The sequence below is a fragment of the Humulus lupulus genome, chromosome 3 (genome assembly GCF_963169125.1).
Source record: "Humulus lupulus chromosome 3, drHumLupu1.1, whole genome shotgun sequence".
NCBI lineage: Eukaryota > Viridiplantae > Streptophyta > Magnoliopsida > Rosales > Cannabaceae > Humulus > Humulus lupulus.
The window spans coordinates 31,424,751-31,436,715 of NC_084795.1; the positions used below are offsets into that span (position 1 = coordinate 31,424,751).

The following is an 11,965-nucleotide window of genomic DNA, read 5'->3' on the forward strand; positions in this document are numbered from 1 at the left end:
ATTTTTTTTTTATATATATATATATGAATACAGGACCAATATACCATGTTAGTACAGCTATTCCTACACAGAATGCACGAGACTATTGTATATATATACTTACCATGTTATATTAAAGAAATGATATTAGTTTCTGTCTAGACAATTTAGGTAAAGAACAATTAGTTTTTTTGGTATAATTATGCTAGCTAATAATTAGGACATATATATGAGACCTTTCATGCAGACTTAGTTACATTGCAATTAGTCGTACATGAATATATGTTCATGGTTTTACTTCATTATAGAGTAGTAATTAATATATTTTATTAACCAACTATATATATATATAGTCAAACTAATCCCTATAGGGACACAGTTTGTCTTACGGGACGAACAAAGAAAAAAAAATTGAACCTTCTGACAAAAAAGGAAAGTAAGTATAAAAAATGTCGTCTAATAATTATTAATTTAACCAACTTTATATAAAGTAAAGATATTAGACCGAGTAGTATTATAATAAATATCCAGTTAAACCATATATATATATATATATGTATATTACGTACCTGAAAAACCATATATATATATATATGTACCTAATTATTATGTTCTAATTAATTAACACTACTATTTAGCTACCTAATTATGTTCATATAATCAACAGTGTGGACGGAGCCAGCTTTTGTGATTAAGGCAGGCTTTTACAGTTTTAACATTTTTCAGGGAGATATAAATGCTATTTATTCATAATTTTTGGACTATATTATAAAACAAATTTATTATAATATAATATAATATAATTTCATTAAGATCAAATAAAAATATAAAAATTGATGACCCCCACCACTAAATCCGTGCCTGAGTAGAGATCAAACAGCTTTACTTTCGAACTAAAAAAATCTTAGGGCTTAATTGACTTAAAATTTAGGAAAAGAAAAACATTAGGTATCAAAAACAACTAATAATTTTCATGTAATTAAAATTAAGGGCAATATTTTATAATCTCTACTTTATTTATCTAAAAAAACAGCTAATAAATAAAAAAGTTGAGAACTACGATTCATTTTAGTTTTATTATTTCCTAATTAGTAATTATTTAATTTATTGAAGAAGAAGGGGCATTTTTGCAATTAAAAAAATAAGAGCAGAGACATAGAAAAAGCTCAAAGATTTTAAGGTTGGGTCACACGATTTACCCGAACATCAATCCTTGAATTCAACCCATTCATGGACACGTGTAATACATATAGACAAGGACCGTATACGTACATTGATTGCTTAGCTTATAGACTCCCCCACTTTTGTGGTTTCTCCTAAATATATATTACATAGTTTTTAAAAAAAAAATTAAAAAAAGGGGGGGCTTGTTGTCACGTGTGAACTTTTACTTAATTAATTGCGTAAGCTGTACGTTTAAGCTCATTTTTTGCATTCCTAACCCTATACTATATGGCATATTTATATAGCTGTCTTGAAAGAAAAAAAAAATCAAAACTTTATTAACTAATTTGATCATAATTCTTAGAAAGAGATTAAAAGAACCAAAAGCTAACTAGGTTTAACATATATATGCATTTGGGTGTAGTTTAGTTTGTTTGTTTGGAGAGAAAATTTAGTGAGAGGTCTGAGAAAAAAGATAGAGAGAAATGGGAAGAGGGAGAGTAGAGCTGAAGAGGATTGAGAACAAGATCAACAGGCAAGTGACCTTTGCAAAACGAAGGAATGGGCTTTTGAAGAAAGCCTATGAGCTTTCTGTTCTATGCGATGCTGAGGTTGCTCTCATCATCTTCTCCAATAGAGGAAAGCTGTACGAGTTTTGCAGTAGTTCAAGGTATATATATTTTCACCAAAACATCTATATATATGTTTATATCTATATATCTCACACACAAAAAGGTATAAGAGCTATAAAGCAAATTTATCTATATAAAAGAGAAACCTTTTGTTTTATAATATATATATATTTATATATATGTATATGTTTATTTTGATGATTCCGCTTTTGGATCTCGAATTACTCAGCTGGTTAAGGGTTTTGGCAAAGCTGGTGAAATTTTTGTATAAAGAAAGTTGTGTGCTTATATTTGTGTTTGGGTGTTTGTTTTTTTTGTAATTTGTTTGGTTGAGTTTCGAAACGTTTTTTTCCCTTTATTACCGTTTTAGTGAATGTCTCCGCGTTTTTAGCAGGGCTGAGTGTCTGTGTGGTGGCATTGGCTGCTAGATCTGCAACTGGAAACGCAATAAAACATCATTATATATATATATACATATATACATGACTACTCTTCTTTAATTTTTTCTGTATAGTATATTTTTATAATATATATATATAATAATCCATATATATTATGCTTTTGTCTTTGTTTGTTGTGTTAACATTTTCTTTCCCAAACTCCTCTTGTTCTTTCAAACCTTCTTTCTTTTCCATGTAATTTTCATATTGTGCAAAAGATCCGATCTTTCCGACGATCGAGCTTGGTAGGTTTGGAGCTATAGCTTTCTTTAATGGCAGCTTGGACTTGGCCTGATTCTTCCAAAACTGTATTTTTCACTTCTTTTTCTTTACATTTATATTAATTTTCTCACTCTCTATGATGAAATATGAGTTTGATTAGGGTTTTCTTTGAGCTTGATTTTTTATTATTATACATTACAATGTTTGTTTTTTGAGGGTGGGGAACTCATCATATCATATCGATAGTAAGTTGATCTGATCGGAATCTATAAGATCATGAATTATATTTCATTTTATAAAAATATATATTAATTTTCTGGGTTGGAAAATGAAACAAGAGAGAGAGAGAGGTTGCTTCTGGGTATAGGTTAAAACATTTTGACGGTGCAAGCTAGCTTTTTCAGATTCAAGTTTCATTCTTTCTCATATCAATGGATTAAATCTCTCTCTCTCATTTCAATCAAAGTCAAGTCGACCGAGGATGCTTTCGATCAATCTAAGTCGGTCGATCGATGGATCCAGACATTTGACTCATCTGATTTCTGACATTAGGGTTTACTGTTTTCAAAGCTCACTTTTTTGTTTTTTTTCTTCCCCCAAATTAGAGTTATCTGATTATATATCATTGATTTGTTTTAGTATTAATTTATGATTGTGTTATCAAAATAGTGCTTTACTTTTTTCTTTTTTGTATTGTAAATTAATTAGGAGAAAACCCATTTAAAAGTTAGAATATTTGTTTTTTGGGGTTTACTTGTTATATATTATTAATATTTATTTAGATCTTTTGTCAAAAAAAAAAAAGATTATTTAGATCAGCATCAAATTAATTATTTTAGGTTTAAGTTTGAAAAAATCATAGTTGTTGATGAGAGAAAATTAGATTTTTAAGTGGAAGTGTGTTTAAAGAAAAAACATGATACGTAGTTAAATTATTAATTCTTAATTTTCATATTTTCTAGGGATTGTTATATTTAGTATATATAAAAATATAAACTTTTTAATTTTTTTTAATTATAAGTAAAGGCTGCTCTTTGGAAAAACATGTTTTTTTATTCAATCTTCATGTGCCTTTTCTTTGTTGATATTGCACATACATACACGCACACACAATATATATATAAATGCATAAGGTTATTGTGAAAATATATATAATTTTAATTAGTGTGTTCTAGATTCAGCATGTGAGAGTTTCCCAGATGACATGTATACACAATATTTTTATACCTTCTTATGTATATTTTACGGTCTGTAATTAAGCATATCCAGAGTATACAAAAGTATATAAAAGGAGCCAGATCCAGAAACCTTAATTTTTTTTTTCATTCTCGAATTTAAAAATTTTGAAATATAAGTTGAGATCAGCTTTAAACTGTCTTTTGCATTTAAAACTTCTGAGGTATATGGAGATGTTGATGATTTTTTTTTTTTTTGTCGCAATATGGAGATGTTGATTGATTCTACATTCCCAAAATATATTTATACTATTTTGAAATGGTTTATAGTTAAAAAAAATTACGTTTACAAAATATTCTTTCTCATTATGCTCAATCTTATATTCAATTATATGCCTTTTAAAAATATATATAATATAATTTTCAACATTATATACATATATATATATATATATTCAACCATCATTTTTCCTGGAACACACATATGCACACACATTCTGCAAATTGTATTAATTGAAAAGGTCTGATTTGATCTCCTAAATAAGTTTTGTACAATGCAACAAGTCTAATATTTCTTCTAACTTCCCACATAATTATTTGAATTGGCCCATAATAAACTATGTAAAACATGATAATTAAGAGAATATATACTTATAACTTGTAAGTTTGGACATATGTATATCCTTAAATAAAACTCACTGAAAATAATGATGATATATGAAGTTAATTAGTTTAATAAAACTCACTGATATATGAAGTTTAATAATGATATATGAAGTTAAATAAAACTCACAAATATATACAGTTAATTAGTTTAATCGTACACACATTTTGTGATCAATTTAGTTTTTGTGATGATATATGCACAGCATGCTGAAAACACTTGAAAGGTATCAGAAGAACAACTATGGAGCTCCGGAGCCTAACGTGTCTACAAGAGAAGCCCTGGTAATAATTAATTAATTATCAATTTTGTTTTTCGTTTAACTACAATTAATGCATTATCTTATTTGTTACTTATTATTGGTTGCCAATACATATCTCAAAAAATATACTTTGTAATTTTTTACATGTAAATTACATATAAATTAACTAGAACAATAAATAACTAGTCATATATAATCTAAAAAATTCATATATTTTCCTAATACAAAATTAATATCATTATATATAACTTCATACATGTAGTGCGGTCAAAAATAGTTTTGATCTGCCAAATCTTGAATCACTAAAAACAAAGCAAAACAAAACAAAAAAACTATATAACATATACACGCACACATTATAGCACACATTATTATGTGCAGATGTGGTTTATATAATTCAACTATAAAATTCCACGGTCATCAAGAAAAATTATCGCAAGCACAATATATATATACACACATGTACATATACGTACATATTTATATATATAGCAATTAGTCTCTTAATCACTCTGTATATATTCCCCATATTACAACTACAATATACAATAGCACTGTTTGTAATGATAAGCTCCTTCCACTTCCTTTTAGAAGCTAAGACTGAATATATGATAATTATTCCCTTGAAAGTGAAGTATGGCTTTAAGGATATTCAAACTAGTACTTAATTTACAATCCAGATTAATTTTTCAACTAAATAAATATTAATAATCTACCATACATTCAAATTATTACACGCAGGGAATATATATATATATATATATATTTATAGTACCGTTGCCTAGGTTTTTTTTTCTTCCTATTGTTTCTGTATTAATTAAGTTAACACATATATTGTATAAAATTACATGCACGTGAAATTACACTAGATCGTAGCTCGTGACATTTTATATTTTATAGTTGAGATTATGAGCTAGATAAGAAATTCATGGTACTCATGCACGAGGCCATACTAGCTACTACTATTGTTCTATAACACAGCATATATAAATATAGATGCATACATACATGCATATACTCTCATTATATATATATATCGACTGATCTCATACCTTCTGGAAATATAGGAGCTGAGTAGCCAACAGGAGTATTTGAAGCTAAAAGCACGCTATGAAACCCTACTAAGGAATCACAGGTTAATTATTGCATAATTCTGTTCAATATATATATATATACACACACACATGATACAGTACTAGCTAGTTAGATAATTAGCTGCAAATTAAAGATGTTTATTTTGTATTGTATTTACTAATTTAAGCAACTGATGATGTTGTCCCCTAGAAACCTTATGGGAGAAGAACTAGGAAACTTAAGCAGCAAAGAGCTCGAGTCACTTGAAAGGCAGTTGGATATGTCACTGAAGCAGATTAGATCAACGCGGGTATATATAAATATATATTAATTTATTCATAAGTATGTATTATTTGATTATTGTAACTGATTCTTTCTAGTAGATTATATATAGTTACATATATTTGCACCTCAGTCACACTACTCATATTTTGAAAAATTAAATAAAGGGAGAAACCTGGGTTGTATAAGATTCATAAATATTGTCACATAATACCATATATATACACACAGACACTATTAGAATTGCAGCTTTAAGTAGTTAGTTAATGTTAGTTCTTTTTGATATTTCAGTTGAGTTAGTTGTGTTAGTTCTTTTTTATCAGAGTGCAAAATGATCTGTGGTTTTATAAACTAACTCTGGACTTTGTTTGTTTTATCATGTAGACCCAATGCATGCTAGATCAGCTCACAGATCTTCAGCGTAAAGTATGAAAAATATATGCTTTATATATATACACATTATTATATAAATACATATATTTTTTCGATCGTTCACAAGTTTAATTAAGCTCTGAATTTGTTTACTTACATATGCATGCAGGAACACTTCCTCAACGAAACTAATAAGAACCTGAAACAAAAGGTGATCATTATTATCAACTGTTCTTAGTCATATATATATATATATGTAAGACTTTGTGGAATCGATATAATAAATATATATATATATATTTGTGGTTGGCAGCTGGTGGAAGGGTACCAACTAAGTTCACTCCAACTGAATCCGAGCGCCGACGACTATGGCCGGCAACCCCTTCAACAGCAGGGTCATCATGATGTGTTTTATCACCCTTTGGAGTGTGAGCCCACATTACAAATTGGGTATGTAGTACTGCACCATCTAATTATATATATAATAGTACAAACTTCTTATTAATCTCTTTATATATATATATATATACATACATACATATCAATATGCTCAAATCTGTATTTACACTACATATAACATCTAGGCTGAACCAGGTAATTAAGAAAGTACTTGAACTCACTAGCATCATGCATGTCCAAGCGTAATGTATTTTGTGTTAATTGAATTTATGTACTCTGTAGTTATATTTAGGTTGAGGTTTAGAATATAGGACCAATATTAAATTGGATCAGATAAATTTTGATATCAATATATAATTGCAGATATCAGACAGATACAATATCAGTTGTGACAGCAGGTCCAAGCGTGAATAACTACTTGCCAGCAGGGTGGTTGCCCTGATCAAACTAAAGGAAAAATAGATCATAATGGTCACGACCAAGCCCCTACTTAATTGTGATATGGTCATTGCTTTTGTTAAGTAATATCCTTATAATTTGTGTTAGTTATTTTGCCAATTAATAATGAACCATATATATATTTGTAGTAATTGGCCATTGTATGCATGCATGCCAGCACCTTAAATTCAAGGGCACGCCGAGTACGTGCGTAATTTTATTATTGTTATTATTATTATTGTGTGTGTGTTTTGTTTGTTTTAGAACTAATAATTTTGTGTGTACTCTAAAAGACTCACTCAATCTAGTGTATGATTTTTTCCATATTTTCCAATATAACTACGTCTCATGCTTTATTTATTTTTAAACTCCTAGCTAATTGTGTGACTGACTAGGCTATGGGCTTAGACGTTTAGTGGTGCTTATTTGATCCAGAGAGTCCGTGCATTATGTGATCCACTTTTGATGGTGCAATTTTTCATGGAAATAATTGTGGGGGTGAACAAGGTGGATATTGTGGTATATGTTGTACCACTGATAGTGGTCTTGTTTGCTCTGTACTTAATATAGATTTTTATTTTATATATAATAAAACATAGTGATAGTAGTATAAATATTAAATGGGGAGGTGATGCTGCTGCTATTTGGAAGATTGAATTACGAAGATTAATAGTTTTGATGTGGGGACGGAATGAAGGTGGTATTTCAAAAAATTGCCAATTTTATGTCCGCTTCCATGCCGCCAATCTCTACATGGACAACTGTGAGTAATTAAAACGAATTAATGTTATTTATTATGTGTATCATAGTAGTTAAAGTTCAAAATATTATGGTACCTGGCCCAAAAACAAACAGTCCAATAAATGCCGTTTTACAAGCCCAACTTTTCTTGTCCAATGCTCTAATAATTAAAAAAAAATATGACTTTTATAATGTACAAAAATATGAGAATTATACTTTTTTTTTTAATTTATATAGAAAAATTTATTAAAGAAAAAATTAAATTATTGAAAACACAATTAGTAACTAACTAAAATATAGAAATATCATATTTTTTTTTTATCATAGTTATGTTTTCTTTGATTTTGAAAGTAATTTTTTTTTTTTCAATTTTATATTTTTTCCTTTATTTTTTAATTATTTTTTTCTTTTTTTCCTTACTTATGTTTTCTTCCATCTATTTCTTTTTTTTTCTACTAATTTTTTTTTCATTTTTTTTTCTTTCCATCTCTCATTCTTCTCATTTTTATTCATTTATCTATTTTTTTTCTTTCATTTGTATTGCTTTATTTTTTTTGTTCATATTTTTTCAGTTTTCTTTCCTTTTTTTTTGTTTATATTTTATCTTCATTTTTTTATTTATTATTTTCTCCTTCCATTTTTTTTCTTTCTTTTTTTCTTCTTCCATTTTTTTTCCATTTTTTCTACCAATTTTTTCTTTTATTTTTTTTTCTTTCCATTTTCCCATTATTTTTCTTCTTCTTCTTTTCATTTTTATTCATTTTTAAAAAAATTGGATTTTATAGTATCAAATCAATGTACAAAAATATGATAATTATATATTTTTGAATTTGTATGGGAAAATTTATTAAAAAAAAAATTAAATTATGAGACACAATTAGTAGCTAACTAAAATATGAAAATGCCACATTTTTTTTATCATAGTTATGTTTTCTTTGATTTTGAAGGTAATTTTACTTTATTTTTTTCAATTTTATATTTTTTCCTTCATTTTTTAATTATTTTTTCAGATATTTTTTTTCCCTTATGTTTTCTTCCAACTTTTCCTTTTTTTTTCATATTTTTTTTCTTTCCATTTCTTCTTCTTCTTCTCATTTTTATTCATTTATCTATTTTTTCTTTCATTTATATTGCTTTGTTTTTTTGGTTCATATTTTTCAGTTTTATTTATTTTTTTTGTTTATATTTTTCCTTATATTTTCTCTTTATTTTTGTATTTATTATTTTATCCTTCCATTTTTTTTCTTTTTCACACATATGAGATTTTTTTTCTTTATTTTTTTCTTCTTCCATTTTTTTTTTCATTTTTTCTACCATTTTTTTCTTTCATATTTTTTTTCTTTCAATTTTTCCATTATTTTTGTTGTTCTTCTTCTTTTTCTTTTCATTTTTATTCATTCAACTGTTTTTTTTCTTCATCATTTCTTTTAGTTATTTTTTCATATTTTTTTAGTTTTATTTCGTATGTTTTTTTAATTATTTTTTCTTCATTTTTTGTACTTATTCTTTTCTCATTCTATTTTCTTTTTTTTTTTTCACACATATTTTAATATTACATAATTATTTTACTATTTTTTTATTTATTATCTTTTATTATTATAATTTTTTATAGTTTTTTCCATTATATAAAAAAATTTAAATCAATTTTTTCAATATTTTCTTTTTACTGTAACCCTTGTAGGAACACCAAAATTTGGAAAGAAAACTAATAACAATATGAAAACATGAATGGGTAACCAGTTACCCTTATGTAAACATTCAAATCTAGAAAATATAATTATATGAAGAAGATGAGAGAGACGGAAAAGGGGGTGGATATGATTTTATTTTTCTATCTTTAGATCTGTGGCAACTGGTTACCTTCCTATTCTTTGTGTGTATATTTTTTGGGATAACTGGTTACCTTCATGTTATTTGTGTGTATATTTATGAGGGTAACTGGTTATCTTCACGTTCTGATGTGTGTGTATATTTATGGGTTCTTTATGGTAATTGGTTACCTATGTTACTAAAATCATAGTTACTTTTTCTTCTTTTTTTAATGAAGTGTTCTTCCTCTTTTTCCTTCAAATTTGATGTTTAATTTCATATTTAATTTGAGTAATCCGTCTCCCATCTTATGGTAACTGGTTACCCCTCCGGGTACATGTTATTTAACCTAGCTCTAGGATTTTTTTTTTCACATAACTCTCAAAGATCAATCAAGTAACTGGTTACCTTACCCATGATTTAGAAAAAGAAACATACAATCTAAAAAAAAGGAAAAAATGTTTATAATAAATAAAAAATAATTTTAAACACAATTCATATTACAAAAAAGAAAAAAAAATTGCAAACCAACCAAAGAAAAATTTAATATAAAATTAGTAATATAAAAAAAACAAATAAGATAAAAAAAAATAATAATCAAATTACAAACATACCCTTCCAAATTAATAAAACTTGATTAAGAGTATAAACCAACTTTTATACAAAAATATGGGAAAATAAACTCATAAAAGTAAAAATTCATAAAAAAAAAATTCATAGATTTACTTTTTCTTTTTTGTAAAAAAGCCATATTTTTGCACACTCTATTAAAATTCCCATATAAAATGTAATTTCCTCAATATAAAATGGTGCATGTGACGTGACTATATTCATCATCAATATTAGTTAGCCATATGGCTTAATCAACAATTAAATAATTGTTATTGCTTAGCCTATTCTATTCAATGATTGCATTACTATGATATGATCATAATTTAAATTTTTTAGATTACCATCAACTTCATTAGAAATTTATTTTGTTAAGAGATTCGAAAACAATAATTACGAAGGTTGTATGCCTACAATTTTGTCAAAGAATATTATGATTTTGCACAAATGAAGAACTAAGTGTAAATATGTTTCAACAATAAAAAATACAAGATACTAAAGATGAAAGAAGATATTTGAAGAAAAAAATCCATTGACTTTAATGCACAAAATGAGAAATTAACATACAAAATAGTCATTATCTAGTTACATATTGTAACGCCCTAAAGTCCAGAGACCATTACGGTGTGCAATTTGAACAGTGCTAAACTAGCTAACCGAGTCATTTGGCCATAATTGTGTAACTAAGTATGATTATCGGTTTAGGATTAAATTTTTTGGTTAAGATATAACGTTTCACTAAAACGTTTAATGCTTACATTGGACTCCAAAAAATATAATTTAAAGGTTCATTACAAGAAAATATTTACAATCAGCCGATCTAAGCGGCAAAACAGGGTTTATCCCTAGTTCCTCTTTCAACCCTCGGCCGTGGCGGACGAGCAGCCGCATATGTACACATCGTCACCTAAGCCCTCCAACTCAAGGATGGTCCAGCTTTCTTTTGCCTTTACCTGCACCACATAGCACCCGTGAGCCGAAGCCCAGCAAGAAAACTCAATATGCTCATGAACAATAATATCATGTCACATAATCATATCTGGCATGCCTAGCAGTTTATAGCCTATTCAAGCATGCAAATAAGTTCAGACAATGCTGGGAAATCTATGATAAGAAATCTTGCCCTCCTGATTGGATGACTATCAAGTCAATCCTAATCAGATGAGTGATTTAACACTGGTGGTTCCGTTAACCATAAGGAGTGACTGACAAGCAAGTCACCACGAGGCTCAGCACCCACAGCCATGCGAATGATGATCATTATAATCATACAGAGCTTATAGCCCTGAACAGATGAATGAATATCACTTTGAGGTTCTGTTTAACCATAATGAGTGACTGACGAGCAAGTCACTATGGGGCTCAGTACCCATAGCCATGTGACGAAGCAGTCACCTGGGCTTTCTGGCAATGGCTCTAATCGGATGAGTGACTGACGAACAAGTCACTAAGGGGCTCAGTACCCATAGCCATGTGATGATGTAGTCAGCTGGGCTCAACACCCATAGCCATGTGACTAAATAGTCACTTGGACCTTCTGGCTCTGGCTCCAATCAAATGAGTGACTGGGCAAGTCACTCGGGCTCAACACCCATAGCCATGTGACTAAACAGCCACTGGGGCTCTCTAGCCCTGGCTCTAAGTGACTAGCCTTAGGCTAGACAAGCGCTTTTAGTTTTCATCGAACTTGAGGTCAATCCGGC

At 28.3% G+C, this 11,965-nt stretch overlaps 1 protein-coding gene across 1 annotated transcript; it reads left to right on the plus strand.

The window, feature by feature from the left end:
* The first annotated feature begins 1,501 nt into the window (after positions 1 to 1,501).
* Positions 1,502 to 7,429, plus strand: LOC133822457 (agamous-like MADS-box protein MADS4). Its single transcript, XM_062254798.1, has 8 exons — positions 1,502 to 1,813; positions 4,482 to 4,560; positions 5,606 to 5,673; positions 5,823 to 5,922; positions 6,279 to 6,320; positions 6,436 to 6,477; positions 6,580 to 6,716; positions 7,029 to 7,429. Exons 1-8 carry the CDS (start codon positions 1,629 to 1,631, stop codon positions 7,105 to 7,107), a joined length of 732 nt encoding a protein of 243 aa, XP_062110782.1. The 5' UTR covers positions 1,502 to 1,628; the 3' UTR covers positions 7,108 to 7,429.
* Positions 7,430 to 11,965: the final 4,536 nt, after the last annotated feature.